General features: G+C 42.2%; 1 protein-coding gene across 1 annotated transcript in view; it reads left to right on the top strand.

The window, feature by feature from the left end:
- Nucleotides 1–1,699: 1,699 nt before the first annotated feature.
- ZDHHC2 (zinc finger DHHC-type palmitoyltransferase 2) overlaps nucleotides 1,700–24,211 on the top strand; it is a 51,958-nt gene continuing 29,446 nt past the window's right edge. The window contains exons 1-3 of the mRNA XM_051963840.1: nucleotides 1,700–1,987; nucleotides 20,688–20,714; nucleotides 22,505–22,599. Coding sequence (XP_051819800.1) covers nucleotides 1,798–1,987; nucleotides 20,688–20,714; nucleotides 22,505–22,599 — 312 coding nt within the window. The 5' untranslated portion in view covers nucleotides 1,700–1,797. The remainder of the gene's footprint in view (nucleotides 1,988–20,687; nucleotides 20,715–22,504; nucleotides 22,600–24,211) is intronic.

Below are 24,211 nucleotides of genomic sequence, written 5' to 3'. Positions count from 1 at the left end.
TACTGGGTTTTGGTTTTTTTTAGTCATTTTCATTTTTAATCTTTGTTAGACTGGCTTTCTTTATTGGAGAGGAGGGACATGTTAGAAGATTGTTATTGTTCAGTCCAATCTAATTCTTCATAAACCCATGGGCTGTCGGGGAGGTTTCTTAACAAAGGCTACTGGGATGGGATGTCATTTCCTTCTCTGGTGGATTACGGCAAACAGATTAAATAATTTTCCCAAGGACTCATAGCTAGTAAACCTGAAGCTGAATTTGCACTCAGACCTGTCTGACTCCAGGACCACGTCCTGAGCCACAGGAGATTAAAGAGAAAAAAAGAATCTATCCAGAAAAATCAAGAATCAGATTTAAATCAGTAAAAATTAACAATTGTTAAGCACTTGCAACGTGCCAAGAACGATGCTAATTTAAGTGACATACAAAGAAAGGCAACAGGATAGTTCCTGCCCTCAAGGCGCTCGCAGTTTAAAGGGGGAGAGTATATGAATTCTTCTTAGATTGTATGTGACTGGGAAGTAATCTCAGTGGGGAAAGCACTAAGGGGAGTGGGTAAGAGCCTCCTCTAGAGAGTGTGATTTGAACAAGATTTGGATGATCTTAGTCCAGGAAACTAAAAGGAAGAAGGGAGGAGAAATCATTTGGACCCGGGGACAGCCAGTAGAAACACAATGACTTTGGGTAGTTGAGAGATGTATGGAATGACGTGTGGGAAACAGAGCAGAAGGAAAAGCAGTGGAGGAAAATATAAGGACACTGGACAGGTAAACCAGGGCCAGGTCATAAAGGGCTTTAAAAAAAACGGAGGCGTTTATAATTGGCCACGGAGGTAATAGGAAGCCATTGGGGTTTATTGTGTAGGGTGATGACGGACAGCCTCGCTCTCTGGCAGCTGCACAGAAGTGGAGAGAGACTTGCGGCAGCTTCACCAGGTAGAAGGCTATTGTGATAGTGCAGAGGAGAGATAGGTGATGGAGGCCTGAATTGGAGCGGTGGCTATATGAGTAGAGAGAAAGGGGTACATCGGAGAAATGTGATATTACGGGAATCACAGAAAGATTCTCCTTACCCCAGGACCGAAAACAGCTCTCCAATTCTCATTGTTCAGCCCTCAGGACTTGAGACCTGCCCCAAGTCACTCAGGTGGCACCGAGCAGTGGGAGGGGGCGGCACCCAGCACTCGTACTCCCCCACCAGTCTATACAAAGAAACCGGACAGGCGTGTGGTTGGGGGAGGGCATGGAACGAGTTTTAACACCGGGGGAGGACCAGGGAGAATCCAAAGGGGCAGAGCTCAGGGCTCCCAGAGCGAGAGAGGAAGTCGGAGCTCATCCCTGGACCCGTGTGTTACAAAGGCCTGACAGCAGCCCATGAATTGGTCTGTAGCGAAGCCGGCTCGCCGCAGACCAGCTTGGCTGAGACCCAGAAAAGGAGAGCAAGGAGGAGAGAGTGGAGTTCATCAGCCTGGAAAGGCAGGCATGGGCGGGCCAGGGTGCTAAGGAAAGACTCCGAGGGGCGGTGACTTCTGGTTTAGCCAGAGGTCTAGCCTCAGTTGCCTAGTCTACCAGGTGGCCCCCGGAGCCCGCGAGGGCGGAGGGAAGCTCCAGGGTTTTTATCCCGGAGCATCCCAGGTTCCTCAAGCCCCTCCCCCTCTTCCTTCTCCCCCGTCCCCCCTCCCTCTCGGGCGGAGGCGGGGCGGCTGTGGCCGTGGCAGTGGCCGTGGGCGTGCGCGCTGGGAAAGAGGGAGGAGGAGGCGGCGGCGGCTGCCGGGCCGGGCCGGGGGGGAGGGTGCAACGATGGCGTCCGCGGGCCAGGGCCAGGGCTCCGAACGGGGGTCGGGGTCCGAACGGGGGTCCGGTCGTGCCAGAGGGCGGCCCAGGGCCCGAGCCCGGCGCTGGCGGCGGATACTCTACTGGATCCCCGTGCTCTTCATCGGCCTCCTGCTCGGCTGGTCCTACTACGCCTACGCTGGACAGCTCTGCGTGGGTCAGTCCGCGCCCGGGGGGGCCCCCCACCTCTGGCCCGGGCGGTCGCTCCTGCCCCAGTCCCAGCCCCGCGAGGGTCAGACCCATGCGGGCCCTTATCCTGGCCCGGGTTTCATCCCACCCCCTTACTCTTGACCAACCCAATCTGTGAGCCGCGTGGGTCAGTCCGCGCGCGGCTCCAGGGGGCCTCCACCCTTTGCTTGAACCTCACTCCCTTCCCCCGCCCTAACCCTTCTTAACTTTGCGTGACTGTGGGTCAGCCCGCGCGAAAGTCCAAGGGCCCCCATCCCTTTCTTCACCCGATCCCCCAACTCCAGCCCTTTTGCCCCGCGTGAGTCCAGTGGCACTTGGACCCCCAGCCAGCACCAAATCGCCGCGCGCCCGCGTGTCCCAGGGGGTGTGGCTTCAGCCCCCCTATCCCGGCTCCCAATCTCCCCCAGACCCCTCCCCTCAACTAGCCCCTGACCGCTCAGTCAATTCGCCTATCTTATACTAGTACCCCCAGTGGCCCTCACCCCCGCCCCTTCTGTCCCCGCCCTCCCTGACCCCTCCCCTCTTATGGGTCAATGACAAACTGGCCGGGTGTGGACCTTCCTGCGTCACAGTCTAGGAAGCCCCCCGTGCATCTTTTCCCCCTCCCTTGTCCCGGGTCGCTGCTCCTCCCCCGGCCGCACCCTCCTCTTCTATGACTGGGACTGATTGGGGGTGCAGAGATAGTCAAGCTTGGGAGCAGGAGTGGATGTGAGCCACAGAAACACCAGCCAGAAACTAGGGGTGGGGGGGGGAGTACTGAGAAGGAACGGGGTCCGGGGGATTCGTTCTTTGTGGACGTCGGAGTTGTGCTCTCAGTGCCAGGGCACAGGGGTACGGCGGGGGGGGGAAGGGGGCGCACAGACATATCAGACCTATCTTTTGGAGCACTGAGCTGCAAAAGCAGCATTGGTTACGTGGGGCAAGACTGTGACCCAACGTGAAAAACTGGTTTTATGCAAGCTAGGGGGAGGGGAATGGGGGCTCTCCATAGGATAAGAACATCTATTCTAAGGGCTAGGCTGGAGTTCTGAGGTTCCTAGGTGAGAACGGCCTGCAGAGGGTAGGTAGGTTCGGAGTTTAACAGTCCCCCCCAACAAGAGAGAGTCGGTGGGAGAAGGGGTCCCGGAATCATAGATCTTTTAATCCTGACAGCACTGAGGAAAGCTGTCCAGATCCTGCAGAATATAGGAGTGGAACGTACGTGTTGGCGGCTGCCCCTGGGGTAGTCTCGGGTTCTGTGCTGAAGGAGCTACCGGGCTGTTCCGGAGGCTGGGACCAGACCAACCTAAATGTCTGGCTCACCTTCCGACTCCCGCCACCGCCTTAAGCGAGAGTTTTCCGTTAGAATACCAATCTTGGGTCCTAAAGCTTCCGAGCGCTTAGTGACTGTTGTGGCCAGGGTAGCTCTCGGGATTGGCCAGGGCTGACCCTCTGGCCTCTCCGTAGCCTAGGTTTTCCCGTAGCCAGGAGGGAAGCTGTGATTTAAAAAACCTTCTGTTGCCTGTTCTCGTGCGTTATGGTATTAGGCTAAGCGGCTTAGCATGGGTCCGCAGGCGGCAACCGGACATTTAGAAAGCCTGGCCAGTTCGTGCAGGCAGTGGAGAAGGAAGGAAGGGAGGGTTTTCCTAGCCCCGGGGTTGCTGGTCCTCTGTCTGGCTGCACAGTAGGAGGAAAGGAATGTAGAGATTGTACTTGGGTCTCAGTCGGCTTTCCTTAGATGTCTATACTTTGGAAGTTGCGGTATAAAGGCCCGGGGAGGGAGGTCACCTTTTGTCCCCCTTTTTTCCAATGTTCTGGGCGGCCATGTGGAGGAAAAGTATATTGGAAGGGACAGGGCCCGTTAATGAGGCAAAGCAAAGAGCTCAATTTTTCTAAAGGCATTCCCCTGCCCCTGAAAAGAAAGTGGGAGTGGGATAAGGATTGACAAGGTTGGATCTGGGCTTCAGAAAAATCTCTTTGGGAGCCAAGTAGAAAGCAGAGGGCTTGAAAGGAGGGAAGAGAAGCTGAAGGTTGGGGGGCCAGTTAGGAGACTAATGCTGCTGTGACATTTCCCAATCTCCTTTAAAATGGAAGCCAATTTAGTAAAATGGAAAGGAAAAAAAAAAATTAGTGGACTTAGGAGTCAAAAGAACCAAGGATTCAAGCCTGGCTATCCCAACTTCTGGCTGTGACTGTGCGACTTAGAGTAAATCATATTGCCACTCTGGACCTGTTTCCTCACCAGAAAAATGAGGGTTCTAGTCTAAATCAATAGTTTTTAACCTGAGATCATATGCAGAGATGAGGAAAAAATGATTTTATTATAATTGTTTTTAAATAATAGGTTTTTATTTTCATACAAAGATAGTTTTCCTTTTTTTATTTTTTTTATTTTTAAATAACTTTGCTTTTCTTTGTAATGCTTTGTTTTTATTTAATGTATTTAAAAAGGTGATTCTTTGAGAGGTTCACCAGCCTGACCAAGAGGCTCAGGTTACAATTATGGTGAAAACCTCTTTATGCAAGTTCATGTTCCTCAAGGGTCAATGGCTAAATTTCAGAGAGAGGGAAAATGACATCTGCATTTCATTATAATTGGTTTCTTTTGTAATGCTCTATATATGTCTTATGTATTTTTAAAAGTTGATTCTTTAAGGGATTCACCAAGAGGCTCAGGCCACAATAACAGTGAAAAACCTCCTGATGAAGGTGGATTTCTAAGGTTTCCAACACTAATATCCTATAATCTTGTGTGTAAATGAATACACAGTCATCTGAAAGCCCTAGAAAACATGTGCTGATGTGTACTATCCCTTCATGGGCTCCAGATGGACAATCCTAGAATTTTCAACTTGGGAGAGATCTTAGACTTTACCTAGACTATTCTTCACAATAAATCCCCTTTCTCATTCAGAACCCAAACTCCTCATCTCCAGGACTGGGTAGTTTTCTTCACCCAAAAATATGCTGAACTGCCTTTGAGCTAAAATGTCCCTAGCACCTAAATTATCCTAGTTCTCCTCTGACTCTTCCTGGATCTGATTGAAATTGTCATTTTTTTATTATTTTTAAATTTTATTTTTAATACACATTGCTTTGTGAATCATGTTGGAAGAGAAAAATCAGAGCAAAGGGGAAAAACCAAGGGAGAGGAAAAAAAAAAAAAACCAGAAAAAAAGAAGTGAAAATAGCATGTGTTCTTGGATTTGATTGAAAGACCCTGAGATTTGAATTAGGAAAGAATTAACCAGGAAATGCAAGTTTTAAGTTCCCCTTCCACTTTAATTGAGGTTCTCCAGATGTGGTTCCCCCTCATTGGATTTCTCCAAGAAGGAACAGCAGTTTCCCTTGCCCATTGCTTTCTTAGATGGCCACATCACTAGGCAAGCAGTCCTTGAGCTAAGAATTACTTTTTTGTACCTTCCTTCCACTGGCTATAGTTCTCCCCTTTGGGACCTCTTCGAAAAAGTATATTCAGTGTGACCTGATTTCTAATCTCTCTTCTGAGCCTTCCTTACCATAACAAATTATTCAACCAATTGTTGCATGATAATTTTGAGTTCATTCCCCATCCTAAAATCCATAGGCTGTAGAATTCAGTGTGGTACTGAGATAAATGATGGGAGAGGAATGTAGCTACGGGCTTGATGATACAAGGCATAAAAGCAGAGCTGTGCTCAGGTCTTTCAGGGTTACTCTAAAAAAAATTAAATTCCTTTTTTAAAAGTAACAAATATATTTTATTAATCTGTCCCTATCACATATGTCCCCTTCCCCCAAAATTAAACAAATTAATTTTTGAATCCTTTAATATACATTTATATAGTTCAGTAAAACAAATCTTTCATGTCTGAAAATGTCTCTTGTCATTTGCATTTTGAGAAAAAAGGAGAGGAGAGTGACATATTTTTTCCTTCATTCTTTGGCATTGATCAGGGTTCTCAAGTCTTTCAAAGTAGTTTTTCTCTACAATATTGCTGTGGTTGTATACAATGTTTCTTCTAGTTCTGTTTGCATCAGTTCAGAGAAGTCTTCCCAGTTTTCTTTTAAATTATCCATCTCATTGTTTATAATGGCACAAGAATATTCCATGGCATTCATAAATCACCATTTGTTTCACCCGGGGTGGAGAATATCTGTAAAAGGCCATAAAATCATTTCCTAAGGCAACCCAGGTGATGATGAACTGAAAACTAGATATAACAACTTCCCACTACTTGAGTTCTGTAAGTTGATAATTTTGTATGGCCTGCAAATGATATTATAAATATCCAAATGACTCTTGGCAGGACAAAGGTTTCTCACCCCTGGTTTAACTATTCACTGGTACTTTCCAAATCTTGGCTATCATAGAATAAGCTGCTCTAAACATTTTTTTTAATCTATAGATTCTCTTCCTTTTTCTTTGGTCTCTTTAATATATTGATCTTACAGGGTTATAACTGAGTCAGAAGGTATGCACAGTTAATTTTCTGGTCTAGATATAGTTCCCATTGACTTTCAGGCAGGGTTACTCTTAAATGACCTTTTGGTTTGCTTCCATTTGTACCCAAATTAGGATAATAGGGAAATAGTGTCAGTTGCCTTTTTTAAAAAAATATGAATGCTATATTGTAAGTCTTACTTTGAATGACAGTAGGTCAGAGACAGTATCAGGAACTTCAGTGAACATGGGAGCCAGAGAGATTCCTTGGGGCTATGAAGATAGAAAGATGTAATCCCAGCTTTCAAGGAGGTAACAGTCTAATAGGTGAAGATATTATAGATTATTAGTGCTTACCCTGAGGTTATAGATTTCAAGGGATCTGTAAACTTGGTTTTTTTAAAGGTCTTTATTTTCATTAACTTCTAACTGAAATTTAGCATTTCCTTCAACATGTCAGCAACAATATGAATGTATGCTTTTGAGAAAGAATCAACAGTATTCACCAGACTGCTGCCAAAGAGACTCCTTACACCAAAAGGGTTGAGGGCTTGAAAGATCTTTAAATGACTACTTGCTCCAAAATTGGAGAGGTCCTGGAATGAAAAAGAAAAGACTTGCTCTACTTGGCCATAGAATATTTCTTTAATTTCCTCAATTTCTTGTCTAGAGAACAAAACTGATCCCAGTGGGTAGGGATAGCATAAGGGAAGAGCTTTCTGGAATATAAGAAATTCTTCCTAGTAGTTAGAGCTATGCCAAAGTGGAATAAACAGCTTCAAGAAATGGGTTCCCTATCACTGGAAGTCATTCTCTTCACAATTCTCTTCCTTTAAGAAAAAAATTGTTTATTAGGTTTTTAACTTTTACTTTCATAATATTTTGATTTTCTTTTTTTTCTCCTCCCTCCCTTCCCTCCTTCCTCTCCAAGAGATCAAGCAATCTGATATAGGTTATACATGTACAATCATATTATACATATTTCCACATTAGTCTTATTATGAGAGAAGAATCAGACAAAAGGGAAACATCACAAGAAAAAAAAAACAAAAATTGAAAATAGTATGCTTCAATCTGTATTCAGACTCCATAGTTCTTTCTCTTAACATGAATAGCATTTTCCATCATGGGTCTTTTGGAATTGTCTTAGATCGTTATATTAGAATTGCCTTGAATCACTGAATTGTTGAGAATGAACTAAGCCTATCATAATTGATCATTACCAAATTTTGCTGTTACTATGTACAATGTTTTCCTGCTTCACTCAGCATTAGTGCACATCTTTCCAGATTTTCATGAAATCTACCTGTTTATTTCTTTCAGAACCATAATATTCCATTACGCATTTATATATCACAACTTGTTAAGCCATTCCCCAATTGATAAGCATTCACTTGATTTCCATTTCTTCGGGTATAGTTCCAAATTGCTCTCCAGAATGAGTAGAATAGTTCACAACTCCACCAACAATGCGCACCCTTCATCCAATTTTCTCACATTTTCTCCAACATATATCATTCTCCTTTTCTATTATAGTAGTCCATCTAATAGGTTTGAGGTAGTACCTCAGAAGAGTTTTAATTTGCATTTCTCTAATCCATAGTTATTTAGAGCAATTGTTCATATGGCTATAGATGGCTTAAATTTCTTCATCTGAAAACTGCCTGTTCATATCCACAAAGGGTTATTCCTATAGCACAAGTTTGATGGTGTTACTCCCCTGCTCTGCAAACTTCACTGGCTCCCTATTGTGTCTATGATCAAGTTACAACTAAGGGAGAGCCATAATAATCAGGCAGGCCATTCTCTTGCTCAGATCTCAGCAATAGGAAGATCATCCTGGCAGCTGTGCAAAGGATGTTTAAAAATAGAAATAGGGAAGTTGGGAGGAGAGACGGGTGGGAGAAAATAGGACGCTTTTGATTTTGGACATGTCTACCCAATGAGATAACATGTCAAATGCTTTGCAAGCGGATGGAGATATGATGGTGGTTGGTGGTGGTAAGGACAATGGTGACTCTGCGAAGCTTGTAGAACACTCAGCTGGAGCCAGCTGTCCCCTTGTATCTACCCTTGAGTGTATCTTGTATGCACTTACTGTCTGTGTGCGTATCGACTCCCTCATTACATTGTGAGCTCCTTGTGCACAAGGACTGATTTTGGTTTTTCTTTGGTATCTCTGGCACTTAATACAATGCCTGATCAATGCTTGTTGATTGACTAACTGCAGACATTGATCTCAGGGGAGAGTTGGGCCAGAAGACGAAAGCATCTTGAGTCTGATGTTACCTGTGGGACCTGGGCAGCCCCTTTACTTCTCTGGGTCTCAGTTTTTGCCTTCACAAAATGAAGGGATTGAACTGGTTGGACTCAGATGTCTGTCCCAATCAAGCATGGATTAAGTGCCTACTATGTGCCGGGCACTGTTGCTAAGTAGAAGAAAGGCGAAAGAGCTCCTTCCCTTAAAGAGGTCACAGATCAATAGGGGAGATAGCAGGAAAACTAGCACATACGTACATGATCTGTGCAGGGTAAACGGGAGGGAAGGAAGGGCTGCCTGCCGAGAACGGGACATTAGCTGAGTTTGGAAGGAAGCCAGGGAAGCTGAGAGGCAGAGGGAGGCATCCAAGCTTGGAGGATAGCCAGAGAAGAAATTCAGAGCAGGGATGTCTTGTGTGGGTACCAGCATGGGCTCTGGATCTGTGGGGACTCTGTGGAGATGGAAAGGAGGCTGGCTGTGCCATCCTGAAGATGGTGAGCCTTGTGCCGCTGCCCATGGGGGCAATTCAAAAGGCATCCCACCCAAAGATGCCCAGCCCCACCCGACTTGTTGCTCGCCACCTGCAGTGCCTCGTGCAGGGGGTGCTCTGTGCCCCTGAGGACTGTGCTTGAGCTCCACAGCAGGGGTTCACTGGTATCCTTGGAAACTGCCACGGCATTTCTCCTTTCTGTGAGTTTCTATCTTTAACAACGTGAATGGTCTGCTTTCACGGGCTTTTCTCCAGGCAGGCAGTGTTGCTTTACTGGGCCCTTGTGGGGGGTAGTTGTCTAACTGTGATGATGTGGCTCACTTTGGAATATGTGGGTATTTAGGGGAAAAATGGAGGAATAGAGGCTTGAATTGTGTAGGAGGTGTGTAGATTCCACCAGCAGCCATTTATCTGTAGGATGTCCCAAAAGATTAAGCTCAAGTTATTTCTGGTAGCTTGAAATTCTCCCCAATCTTTTGGGACACCCTCTATTAAGTATGTGCTCTGTTCAATAGCCAAAATAAAACAGCCTCTGCTGAGGGACCATTTCTGTCAAGGGGTCTATGATGATCATCGTGGCTAGCACCTATAGAGTCATCACTTGTGGACAGTAGTTGGGACTTATCTTGAACTCATCATTCCTCCTTCACTCCCAATTCCCATCCAACGAGTTGCTGAATTTTGTTGTTTCTACCTCCCCCTCTCTGCTTTGTTCCTCCTTTGTCCATTCACATTGTCTTCCCCTGCTCCAGGATCCTGTCACCTTCTATCCAGACTCCCACAGGAGCTTCCCTTAGCCTCTCTACCTCAAGTGTCTCTCTCTAGAATCCATCCTTGACTCGGCTACCAAGGGGATCCCCCCCAAAAGCAGATCTGACTATGTCACTTCCCTTTCAGTAAACTCCCAGTGGCTCCCAGTTACTAGTGTTCTCTGTTTGTCACTTAAAACCCTTCACAAAAGCTCTTCCTTCCAGACTTTCTTCTACACTGCTCTCACATTATCCCATTTGTCTGATGAACAATCTTTCTGTTCCTCACAGAGGCTGTTCTATCTCCCACGTTCCTACCTTTTCCCAGCTGTGCCTCGCTTGGGATCCCTTCCCTCCTTACCACTGCCTCTCCAAATCTAAGTCCAAGAGGCCACATGAAGTCTGATCTCTCCATGCTGGGTCTTCCCTCCCCCACTATCTGCCTTGTGCTTATTTTGTAATCTTCATAGATGTTTCCTCTGAATGAATGCAAATTTTGGGGAGGTAGGAACTGTTTCCACTTATTTTTGAGTCCCTCCTATAAGTCATTCAGCTATGTCTTCCTCTTGGTGTCCTCATGGACCATATCATACTTTCTATTCTCCTTTACCTCCTGAAGTCTAGCCAGATTCATATTCATTGTTCCCATAACACCATCCGTCTCATGTCGTCTCTTTTTCTTTTGCTTTCAATCTTTCTTGACATGAAAGTCTTGCTCAGTTATTTTTCTGACTCTTTGTGACCCTATTCGGGGTCGTCTTGGCAAAGATATTGGTTTGGTTGTCACTCCAGCTCATTTGACAGATGAGGAAACTGAGCAAAATTAAGTGACTTGCCTGGCTAGCAAAATTCAAGACTGAATTTGAACTGAGATCCTCCTGACTCCAGGACCAGTGCTCTACCCCCTAGCTGCCCTTTTCTTACCCAGAGGAGATGACAATGATTTAACCGTTTGCCAATTCCTTAAGCCATTGTCCTTGGACTTTTTTCTAGTTCTTTCAGCCATTTCCTTCTCTGAAATAACAGAGCAGATCACAGAGCTCAAAGGGACCAGGGAGCTGATTTAGGGGGACTGCCATCTAAATCACATCACAGTGGAAGAAATCAAACCGTGGCGTGCTGGGAAGTTGGGGAGGGTTCTGGGGGCAGACAATGAATGAGCTGTCTGTTGCAGCCTCCGATGCTATTGCCATGCCTTCCTCCAGCAATGCCTTCCTGCTTTCTCATCCCCTTGAGACCCCTGATAGCTCATTAGGAAGAATTGCAGCTACAGTTATTGAAGGAGACTAGGGACCATCATCTGCAGCAAGAGTGTGGAGGCTGGGCACGGCAGCTTCTGATTCTGAAAGGCCTTGGGGTGATTTGGGGCTCCTTCAAAGTGAGGATAAGTCACGTGGGGTGTTAATTGTGGAGTGCCATGTTCTTCACAGTAATAATTTATATGTCCTTCAGCAATGATTATTAGTTTGTCAACAATAAGTGGACGACCTAATGAATGCCTCAGAGGATTTAAATTTTCAGTAGAGACAGAATATAAGCTAAATGAAGAAGACCAAGGACACAATAGATAATTTTGCAGCAGTGTGCTGGTCACTGACTTGAAACTGATGGTTTCTAACAGTGCACAGAAGCCCCATCTTAGCATCCTTGTGGTCTGGGAGGGATTCTGGGCTCCTAAAGGCACTGCCAGTTCTGCCATAACCTATAGGATTCTGGGAAAGTCACTTTAATGCCCTGTGCCTCAGTTTCCTCATTTGTCAACAGAGGAAGATTGGACTCAATGGCCTGTAAAGTCCCTTCCAAGTGTAAATCTATGATCTTATAATCCCCTCCTAGGGTGTTGGTGGCTAAGTGGTAGGAAAGGGACCATCAATCATTCATAGACTGGTACTCTTTTGGTACTCTACATGGGACATCTTGGACAAATGATAAAACAAAGTGACATACATCGGAGACATTGAACCCTTTGACATTATCACTTCAGGTGAAGACTTAGTGAAGGATCAACTCAATGGAAGAAAAACCCAGCAGCACTCCTTAGGCAAGCAAATCTACAATAGCAGAATTGTCTTTACTGGGTGATCCTAGCCAACCAGAAATATCTCCTTCAGTTTGTGCCTGTCTCTCTGGATTCCTTTCTTCACTATCCCCCATTCCCCTGCTTTTCAATCTCCTTTTATAGGTTCTCTTCCTCTGTTAGAATGTAAGCTCCTTGGGAGTAGGAATCATCCTTCTTTCTACTTAAATTTATATTCTCAGTCCTTACCAAATTGCCCAGCGCATAATAAGCATAAAAGCTTGTTGATTTGACATCATGAAATGGGACTCTTGGCCAACTGGTCTTTCAGTGCTCCAAGATGACCAAGAAAATCACTGCAGCTTTAGGCCATCATCTGATACAGAAAATGAAGAGGCAAAAAATTCTAGAGACTTTGATAAGACTCTCCAAAATAGCTCACTATATAAATTATCAATCATCTCAGACTTGTTGTGACCCAATTGGGGTTTTCTTGGCAAAGATAGTGGAGTAGTTTGCCATTTCTTTCTCCAGCTCATTTTAAACATGAGGAAACTGAGACAAACAGAATAAAGTGACTTGTCCAGGATCATCCAGCTAGTAAGAATCTAAGGCCAGATTTAAACTCAGGTCTCTCTGTCTTCAGGCCTGGTGCTCTATCCACTATGGCACCTATCTACCCTAATACTTAGTGACATTAGGTCAAAAGTGGCTCTGGGGAAGATAAATTTTTTCTTGTTTTTTATTTTAATTTTTAAAAGTTTTTTATTTTCAAAACATATGCATAGATAGTTTTCGACATTCACCCTTGCAAAATCTTGAATTTCACATTTTTTTCCTCCCTCCCTTCTCCCCATCCCCTCTAGTAGATGGCAAATAATCTAAAATATGTTAAACATGTGCAATGGGAAAATAAATTCTTTAAATATATGTTGAAAGGTATCATTTTGGATTGGGAAATTAGATATCAAAAGATTTTCTCCTGTTATACTCTCTTTAAAAGTTGGAAATTGCTCAACACAGCAATACAGGATATATTAAAGTATATCACATATAGTAAAAATATGCTTTAATTGCTTTGAATGTGGACACCATTTTCTAATCAAATACCTATACAGTCAGACCATCAACTCTCTAGGGCAAGGTCAAAACAAGTTAGAAGAAAGAGTAAATGTTAACAAGACATTATATGCAGCTAAAACCATTCTAACTTGACCTATTCAAAAAACCTTTTGATCGTTCCCCAAATGGGAAATGAATAACAAAAAGGACATTGACATAGACCATCATATCCTATAAATATTGAACTTATATATAGAACAGTCACCATAACCAGGAGGTTGAAAGAATACAGAAACCCTCTCACATTCTTGCTGTGCAGAGACCTTGCAGCTGAGGGCAGCACTAATCTAGCCTCCAGAGGAGACAGAGGGATGATCCTATATAACCTGCTGTGCCTCAGAAAGCAGTGAAGATCAGCAGAAGGGAGAACCAGCTTCCAGGGAGACTGGTAGGAGAGCCATCTGAGTCAAATCACCCCAAGGGCATTTATAGACAGACCTGGAGGGACAACAAACAGCAGTATGACTAGATCTGCCAGCATTTCTTTAACAAACTTTTCATAGTGATAACAAAATCACCCCCATTGGATTCCAATTTCTCTGTTTTCTAGTGTGCCATATGAAGAAATGGAAATATGTCTAGAGAACTCAGAGAGCAGAAATTCATGCTAGAAGTGACACGATTTTATTTTTTAATTGTATTATGTTTTTCCAAATGTCAGGATAGTTTTCAACATTCATCTTTGCAAAACCTTGTGTTCCACATTTTTCTCCCTCTCTCCCTCCCTCCCCAAGACAGCAAGCAATCCAATATAGGTTAAACATGTGCAGTTCTTCTAAATGTATTTCCATATTCGAGTGGCACAATTTTAAAAGCATTTACTCAAAGAGTGGATTTTCAATATATCTGAAAGCAAGAGAGATAAAAGATGACTGAAAAAAAATAATATACTGTGCTGTTCCCTCAAAAGGAGACTGAGGTGACATTGACCACAGTTGGCCCAGGTGCTGGCTTTCTTGCCTCTGTAAAGCCCTCCTCCATGAACTTGATGAAAATATGGGAAATAAACAGGCAGGTTTCACTATTTTCTATAGAAAACCCCATCTTCATGGTCACTACAGACAGAAGGAAAGAGCTGCCGCAGTGGTGCTCTCCTGGATATAGAAGATGCCATCTCTCTATAAATGTTAGTGTGGTTTAGAATGCAAAATGTTAAGGCATCATAGCAGAATCCAAAAATGGATTCACGCATTTCTTGGCTAAATTGTATTGAAATTTAGTACAAATTCTTTCTTACAGTTTTCTTATTACCTTTCTAAGTTCTCTTTTGTTACTATACTAATTCATTTTGCTGTGGTTCAGAAGAGGTGCTTGTGATTAAAAAGACATGCTACTTTGGGGAATCATGGAGACTTGGATTCAAATTCTGCTTCAAATACCAGCTATCTCTTTAATCCTGAGCAAATTTTCTCATATAAAAAATTCAGGAGTTATATTCAAATGACTACTAGTAGGTGTCTGAAATCAAATTTGAATTCAGGTCCTTCTGACTCCAGGACTGGTGTTCTATTTTACTATCTAGTTGTCCTTTGAATGACTTCTAAGATCTTGTCTAATTCCAGATCTCTAATGGCAGTGAAGAAAAAGAGGAAAAAAGTAATTTCTCCCCAGAATTCAGCTTTCAAATTTGTAACATACAAAGGGGGCTGAGGGGGCAATAATGTATTTCCTCAGGCACTTGTTGGTCCAGTAGAAAGAGTGTTAGTTAAGAAGACTTGAATTAAAATGTGACCTCAGAAAAGTGCCATCTGCACCCAGAGAGAGGACTGTGGGAACTGAGTGTGGATCACAGCATAGAATTTTCATGTTGTTGTTTGCTTGCATTTTGTTTTCTTTCTCATTTTTATTCCTTTTTGATTTGATTTTTCTTGTGCAGCACAATAATTGTATAAATCTATATACATATATTGGATGTACCATATATTTAAAAAATATGTTTAACATATATTGGATTACTTGCCATCTAGGGGAGAAAATGGGAAGAAGGAGGGGGAAATTTGGAACAAAAGTTTTTGCAAGGGGCAGGGTTGAAAAATTATCCATTTATTTTTTATTTTGAAAATAAAAAGCTTTAATTGATCAAAAATAATAAAATGTGGCCTCAGGAGGCCATGGGCAAGTTCCTTAGCTTCTATATGTCTCTTAAAGGGAGATAATAGCATTCACCTAATTATTGTGAGGATCAAATGAGATCATTTTTTGTGCCTGGTATACATAGGTGCTATATAAATGCTTTTTTCCTTCAGTGGCCAGGGAATGCCCTGATTCTTTCCTTCCAAGAGGCTATTGTATCTCCATGCCTGGAAAGGGATAAAAAGCAAGCAGAAATGACCTTAACCTGCATGTTTTTCCTCCTCCTTCTGGCCCCTATTCTATTATTCTGCCTTTGGGCTATTAATATTTAGGAGACATTGTGGAGAGTTGTAATGGATATATATATATATATGTATGTATGTATTTTTTTTTTGTCTGTTCACAATCTCAGTTTAGGTTTTATATAGGGTTTGCTGGCGTTTTTAACTGTGAGTTTGTCTATATGCCAACATCTTACAATCTTGTTACAGGAATCAGGGAGAAAACTGGACTGGGGCTTGAACCCCTCAGCCAGGGTAAGGGTGGGAGTAAGGGGGGAATCTGCCTTCCTCATTCTGATCACCAGGTGCCTAATCTGTTTAAACTGGCTTCTTCTTGGCTTACCAAGGCGTTTTTACCGTGCAGATGCACAAAGGGCTGGCAAATCATCATATTTAATGCTTCCTCATTCTAGAGGAAGAAGACATGCATCAGAGCTTGCAGGCTTGTAGGAATCAGCACTTGGTCTGATGTCTTGGTCATGGTGTCTTAGCAGTCACTGTGAGACCTCTGGCTTCCAGAAGGAGACCTCTTTCCTGGTCACCCCAGGGTCTCGTCGGACCTAACACCGCAAAGGATTAGAGTTTAGGAAGAACAGCAATGAAGTGGCAAATGAGCTGTTGGGAAGGAAGGACCTGGAAAGCATTATTTCAGCTGTTTACCTAGTGCGAACCCTAGGAGGTGAGCTGTAGACAAATTATTATCTCCTGAGAAGGATTGTTTTCAAAGGGGTTGAGTGATTCCCCCAGGACATACAGAGAGAAGTGGGTACTGGCAGGTCTTTCCATGGAGATGGGAGCTCTTTTTAGTAGACTGATGTGTCGGGGAGATCTCTGGACACATTGCTCCAGGCTCAGGACCTCCAGTGTTGAGGTTTTTGCCTGTGTGTGTTGGTTGGGCCTGTGGATTGCAGGTTTTGGGGAAACAAAGATTCCCAGGGGCTCTAATAGGTTTTGCCTCAGGATTGTGCCTTGATTCAGGTTGAATGTGAGTAGGAGTCCATGGCAGTGTGGCGGGATGGGAGACTTATGACTACTCAGTTGCCAGGATATTCCCAGCTGTGACAAGTCAGAAATCAGAGGACCTTCAATCTAGAGCTGCATGAGACTCCAGAGATCACTTAGTCCAACTCCCTCATTTGAGAGCCAAGAGATTGAATGAATTGGTTCTGACCAGCATCAGGGGCAAGATTTGATTCCATAGTTTCTGACTGAAAAGCACATGAGGTCATTTGATCTAGCCCCCTGCCTTCAGGCACTAGAGAGTTCATTTTTAGAAGCTGGGGCATAGTTGGGGTGGGGGGTTGTCACTAGTTCCAAGTTCTCTCCACAAGCAGGTCGCATAGGGGACCCAGCCCTTGTGCCAAACATGCTCCTGATGGTCCAGGTGCTGGGGGTGGGTTGTGCCCCTGGGGCTTGGGTCTGGGTTCAAAGATTTTGGCTGATGATTCCCTAGGAGCCCTTCAGCTGCTCCCATAGGGTTCAGCACCTTTTTGTTCCTCCTGCTCACATCCTCATCCTTCAACACTGAGATTGCAGATTACAATTGTGGCAACTTGACTTAGAATGGGAGAAGATCTGGTTAGACTGTGACTGACTCATTTAACCTAATGATCAGAAACAAATGAGTAAGTGCAATCAAGACTGGCAGAAGAAGCCCAGATTTTTGATGTATCCAGAAAAAGCTTCTGGTCAGGAGAAAAGGGCCACCTCCCCTCCCTGGAGTGTGACCAGCCCCCATGCTGAAAAGCAGGGTCCTTGTAGAGACCTAAGTGACCACCTTATTGGGGGGAGGGAAAGGGGCTTTGCCAAGGGTCTTCACTGTCTGCAGGTACCATCTTCCTGATGGTCTCCAAGGTTAGATCCTTCTCAAGCTCTGCTGAACAGGGAAAAACAGTGTCCTGTAAAATGGTTCCTTGTAGCCTCTGAGCACACACAGAAACCCACTCTGCTGTTCTGTGGTTCTGCCAGTTCTTTCCAAAGAACAGCTGGGAGCCTTCCTGCTTCCCTCCTTTGCTCCCTCCCACTGCGCTGCCACTTCCTTTCCTCATCTGTTTTCACATATAGGGAGAATGTCAGTGTGGGGAGAAGTCACTTCCTCTAGGAGCACGCTCCTCACTGAACAGCCAGACTAATTTGTAGATTATAGGAGATCATATTCATGAGGGCCCTGAGCACTTGTCCCTTTCTGTACCCACGAAGCAGGAGAGAGTCACAAATGTGCAAGGACCACTGGGAAGTTTTCTCCAGCTCTCTTATTAACCATCCTTCTGATGCTGAGAGATGAGGCAGCCAAAGGCAAGCTCAGCTTAGAAATGAACCCACTTGCAAAGTTTTTAGAAATGGATAATTTTATTTTAACTAATAATGGTGCTAGGGTTTGTATAGTTACTTCAAGGTTAGCAAAGCACTTTACAAATACCTCATTTTATAGTTACAACAACCCTGTGAGGTAGATGCTATTGTTGTTCCCATTTTTCTAAATGGGAAACTGAGGCAGAGAGAATTTGTGTGGCTTGCCCAGGTTCACATAGCTAGTAAATGCCTGAAGCAGATTTGAATCTGATTCCAGAAGCAGAGCTCTATCTCCTGTGCCAACTAACTGATTCTGATTTTATTTTGGGGAGTTCATTTTTTTTCTTTTTAAATGACTATTTTTGCATCTCTTTGCCATCCACTATCCAGTGAGCCATTCTTTGAAACAAAGAAGCAATAGTCATCCATCACAAACAGCTGAAAGATACATGGTATTCCATAGTCCACCACCTCTGCCAGGAGAAAAGGGCAATATTTTATTGTTTGGGGTTTTTAAACTTTTCTAGAACCACATGTAAAGTCATTTAATGAAAATCTGAGTATTTTTTTACAAGAAAATTTTTTAGCTTTTTATTTTCAAAATATATGTATAATTTTCAACATTCATCCTTGCAAAACCTTGTGTTCCAAATTTTAACTCACTCCCTCCCCAACCCTTCCCAATATATGTTAAACATGTGCAATTCAAGTTAAACATGTACAATTATGCTACACAAGAAAAATCAGAGCAAAAAGGGAAAAAAGAAAAGAAAAAAAAAAGCAAACAAAAAAAAGTGAAAATATTGTTATGATCCACATTCAGTCCCCTCAGTCCTCTCTCTGGATACAGATGGTCCTCTCCATCACAAGTCCATTGGAACTGACCTGAATCACCTCATTATTGAAAAGAGCCACAACCATTAGAATTGATCATCCCATAACCTTATTGCTGTATACAGTGTTCCCTTGGTTCTACTCACTTCACTAAAATCAATTCTTATAAGTCTCTCCAGGCCTCTCTTAAATCATCCTGCTGGTCGTTTCTTACAGAACAATAATATTCCATAACATTCATAATCCCATAATTCATTCAGCCATTCTCCAACTGATGGGCATCCACTCAGTATCCAGTTCCTGGGCAATGTTCTTTCTCATCTTTTAAGGCCAAGTAGAAACTGTTTGTTTCTTTGTATTTATAGCCCTTTCATGTAACACAGTATATACCTATGAAGTAGATACTTTATAAACACCTGCTGTCTATTTTTGTATTATTCTCCTGTTTCTGCTTTCTTCCCTATATATTATCTTGCAAGTTTTGTTGGCTGCCTCCTAATTCTCATTGTTTTTCTTCTACAAAAACAGTTAGTGGGCCACAACTGTTTAATCATAGATGGGCATCCACTTTGGCCACCACAAAAAGGTGCTGCTATGAATATTTTTGTGCATAAGAATCTTTCTTGCTATCTGCAACTTCCAGACTACTCTAGGCATGTCACTTTGCCTTTAATTCCTTAGTTTCCTCATCTGTAAAATGGAGATAATAAGATCATCTACCTGTCAGTTGTATGGATCAAATGAGATAACATTTGTTAAAGAATGCTTATTCCCTTCCTACATTTTCCTTGGCCATATGCTTTTAGCATATCTCAAGGTCAAAAGACCAACTGAATTTTTTAATGACTTCATATATCTAAATTGCTTTCTTGAAAGGTTCAATTAACTTACAGCTCTAGCAAAAGAGTATGAATGTACATACTTTTCGATGGCCCCTCTACCATGGGCTATGTCCATCTCTTGTCCTCTTAGCTAGACAGAAAGCCATAATTCAGAATAATTTTGATTTGCATTTTAGTTATTACTAGTCATTGGGAACAGTCATTGATAGGATTAACAGTTTGCAATTCTTCTTCTGAGAATTCTGTTCATTTCCTTTGATTGCTAATCCACTGGGAAAAATGACCCATTATATTATATACATATATATTATATATAGTAGTTATGTATTATGTATTAGATCTCAGACCACTGTCTGAGAAATTAGATATAAAAATTTTATTTTTCCAAATCAAACGATTCTCTTCTTTTAGTAATATTTTTGTTTAGTATGTGCAAAAGTTTTTCAATTTTATATCTGAAATTTTCTGTTTTATGTTTCATGATAATTTTGTTTGGTTAATTGTAATTCTTCTGATAGTCTTAAATGTGAAAGGCACCCCAAATTTCATTTGTAGAATCTTATGAAGATCACCAACTGTATATAAAGGGAATAGGGGATTTAAGAAGCAAAGTGACCTTCAGGTAGAAGATGAGATTCTATTTGCAAAGCATCAACACAGTGTCTGATATATAGTAGACATTATATAAATACTAGTTATTATTATTAAGAAGAATTAGACTTATTCTTGTTGGCAGGACCAGACAAGAAAAGAAAGGGAAGTTCCTGGACAGATTTGGGTTCAATGTAAGAAAAAGCTCTTAAAATTAGGACTGTACAAATGTTGAGTGAGCTACTTCAGGTGGTAGAGAATTTTCCATCCCTAGAGATGTTTAAGCAAAGACTGGCCGCCCACTTGTGGGGGCTATTGTAGAAGGAATTCTGGGCTGGCTGTGGATTGAATTAGATTGTTTCTCAAAGCCCTTCACTGAATGAATTGATAACAGTGTTGAATGGTACAAAGCCAAGGCCGGATCTCTGAGACCTCCCACTCAAGCTTCCTTCTCCTTCAGAATGACATTGATCTATTTTTTTAGTGGCTATTTCTCCCTTGGGGATTGCTTAATGTGGGCTGGATGACCTCTTCGGCTTGTGTTGTAAACCAGATAGTTTCTTCTGGCTGGGATGGTTTGTAACAGTCCTGTCCACCCGTCTCGGTGGTCCTCTGCCTGAAATCCTTTCTGGTTCTTAAAAATTAAATAGTAGCATAGTCCATAAATGCTGCACATTACTCACAACCAACATTATTCTGTTTTTCTTTCCCACAGTGTCAATGGAAAATATTGGCGAACAAGGTAAATGTTTTCTTCAGTGACTTTAAATGTAGGTCATATTTCAGAATAATCTCCTCATCAGTGTTAAACCAAAAACAAAACTCACCAGACATGAAGTGAGGACAGCCATCCCCGGGTAGCAGGAGAGGTGTCCTATTCCTTTCCTAAATTCCAGAATAATGTATTGTTCTACAATTGTGGCAGTAATACTGGCTGGGTCAAGGGCCCCGAAGCCTCAAGATGTCACACTAACCTCTCCTTGGAGATATTATTTCCCAAGAATGTACAGCAGCTATTGAAGAGGGCCAGGCTGGTCTGGATAAAGGACCAAGAGCCTCAAGAAGGTCAGAAAGACCTGGGTGCCTCTGACACTCACTGTCTGACCATGGGTAAATCCCTTGAAGAGAGTTGCAAAAAAAGTACCCTATCTACATCTGGAGAAGGAATATCCTCTTCTGGGAGTTTCCCTACAACCAAGAAGTAACAGGATTAACCCTGTTTGGATAGTTCTGAATTGGCTTGAATAAGAGCTTGCTGTGACTACTATTGGCTGGAGCTTCTCTTGCCCTGCTGTGGTTCACTAGATTAATATTGTTCCTCGCCACATTTAAACATTAATTCCCCTTTAAGCTGAACTTGAAAACCACTCTGTAGCCTCCATTTTTTTATTAATTTATTTAAAACTTAAATAGAAAATAGAAAAAGAAAAAATTGCCATGTGTACAGCAGAACATGAGAGGATTCAAAACATAAAGCAATAAATTTCCACTTCAAGAAAGCCTATATAAATAATAAATACTACGCATCAGAGCTATCCATCTTTGCTTTCTTATAGGTTTTCTTTTGTTCTCTGCTCTGCTGTTTTTACTTCCTCACCCCTCTCCAAAGAAGGCTACAATTAAACAAGGATATATGTTTTCGGTAGCCTAGATTTAAATAAAATCATGTTGTATAATTTTTTGAGTTGATTAAGATATACACCATATTGGAATGACTATGAATTCAATGATGTCCCAGATCATTGAAGAAATGTAATATTTTCTTGCTGATTGGCCCAATACTGACATTATAAAAATGTGTGCCATTACACACATATAAATTCCTATTCATTGGAGAAGCTCTTTGAATTGATAAACTTAGAGAAATATTGAGAGCCACTAGAGAAAGAAGGTAACTACTCACCTGGGGACCAATTGTATAGCTTTGCTTATTAGCCTAATGAATTATGGGTGTCAATAGCCACATGTTTCTTCTGAGTGTTTATCTTACTTTGAGTACTTTCCTTATCTGTGTTTGGATACCCAGTTTAGCCCACTGCCTAACATGTGATAGGTTTATAATAAAATAGCTAGGTAGTTGGCAAACTAATTCAAGTCACAAAGCTTCACTCCGTGATCTTTTCAAAAACCAAATCCCCACTAAGACAGGAATTATTTCCACAATGAAAAAAAAAAAATCCTATCACCATTGGGATTAGCTTTGTGTGGCTCTAAATTGCTCTTTCCTTAGAGTGCCCAGCAGACCATTTGTTTGGGGAGACATACATATGTGCAAATGGGAGCATTTCAAAATAAGGGCGGGCTCTGGGCTTAATTGAAATAACCAGGACAGATTTTGCCTTTGGGCTTGAAATGCAGCCATTTATTCTTTTTTTTTTTCCTTCCCAGCCATTTATTCTTACAGTTTCACATTTACAAAGATTGATAAGGAGTTATTTACAGATTTTGAAACAAGTACACTAGAGAATTGCTGTGATACATACATCCTTTGATTTATGTCTTACAACAAAAATTGTGATTCTCTTCTTCCAGTTGTATGTCTCATAGTATATCACTTGCTGTTTGCGATGTTTGTCTGGTCTTACTGGAAAACCATCTTCACAATGCCGATGAATCCTTCAAAAGAAGTAAGTTAAAATTTGACAAACAGTATCTGAAAAGTTTTACCTTAAGTGTGCAGCTAGGGGGCACAGTAGACAGAGCCCTGGGTCTGGAGTTAGTAAAAATCTGAGTTCAAATTCTGCCCCAGGCACTTACTAGCTGAGTGACCCTGAGCAAGCCCCTTAACCTGTTTGTCCTCAGGTTCCCTTCCCAAGGTGGTTTTGTGGGCCAAATGAGATATTTGTAAAGTATTTAGCATAGTATCTGATACCTAGTAGATACTTAACAAATATGAGTTTTGCCTTCCTCCTTTTATCCCTTCCTTCCTTATTATAATTATATATATTATCAATTAATAGATGATGCCTTTGTGGGGGAATTATATGCAAGGGTAATTCTTAACATTAACCCTTGCAAGACCTCGTGTCCCAATTTTCTCCCACTTTCCCCACCCCCTCCCCTAGATGGAAAGTAGTTCAATATATGGTTAAAGATACAAAGTAGAAATATGTTAAATACAATGTATGCATACATATTTATACAATTATCTTTCTGCACAAGAAAACTCAAATATGAAGGACTTTGAAGGTAAAACAGGATTTTGTATTTGCTCCTGAAGGCAAAAGGGAACCACTGGTGTTTATTGATTAAGGGAGTATCATGTGGGGGTATGCCAAAGTTGTTGGGGTACTAGGGCATTGGTTGCTATGGGTCTCTGAAAGAATTCGGGCTTAAACATCTCCAAATCAAACAAGGGCATTTATTTGGTCATTTACTTGAAATAAGGAGTGATGCACCTGGGGGCCTAGTCCTTAAGGAAGAAAGTAATTTATACAGAGAAAGGAAAGTAAGAAGAAAAACAAACAAACAAACAAAATCTGGAGAATTGGGCAGACCAGGAAAATTGGATGATCTCAGGAGATTTTGTATATATTTAGACAATCTCAGTTAAAGTACACATGAGAAAAGTCCTTGTAATTGGATTAAAGGTATGCATGGAAAAAGGTAAAAGCCTCTTTTGTCCCAGTGAAGTCTTTGAGAGAAAATGAAAGAGTTACTGGGGCTGGGACTTGTGTTTTAGGAAAATCACTTTAGTAGCTGAGGCAGGCACTTATTGCAGTAGTCTGGGGGGAAAATGATGGACAGTGCTCTAGGCAGTAGCAATGTTGGAAGAGAGAAGGGGTCATATCTGAAAGACATTGCAGAGATGAGATCAATAGTCCTTGGCAACAGCTTGGATATGGGGGATTGAAGATAAAGAGGAGGTCAGAATAAAATTTGGTTTGTGTCTGAGTGACCGGAATGTGATGTTTTGGGTAATAAATAGTATGTTCTTCATTCACTGGAATTCACTAGAAATTTTTTAATGGATTTTGTTGAGTTTTTTTGTGATTTTATTAATGTCTTTTGATTTTTTTCAACACTTCTCTTATAACTCTTACAAATTTCTCTTGCTTATAGAGGGGATTCTTAGATAGGATTTGGATTGGAAATTCTGAGGGCCTTCCAACTGTTGGGTTCTATCAATGATTTCTTCAATGTTTCAATGATTATTGGGATCCATTTCTAAAGAACAGATTGTCAAGTTTCTGAGCTGGCTCCCCTAAGGAGGAACAAGAGAGTCAGAGATGTTCCCCA

This window comes from Antechinus flavipes, chromosome 6, assembly GCF_016432865.1.
Source record: "Antechinus flavipes isolate AdamAnt ecotype Samford, QLD, Australia chromosome 6, AdamAnt_v2, whole genome shotgun sequence".
NCBI classification, from domain to species: domain Eukaryota; kingdom Metazoa; phylum Chordata; class Mammalia; order Dasyuromorphia; family Dasyuridae; genus Antechinus; species Antechinus flavipes.
Note: the sequence above shows the minus strand (reverse complement) of the source record. Positions and strands in the feature narration are given on the sequence as shown.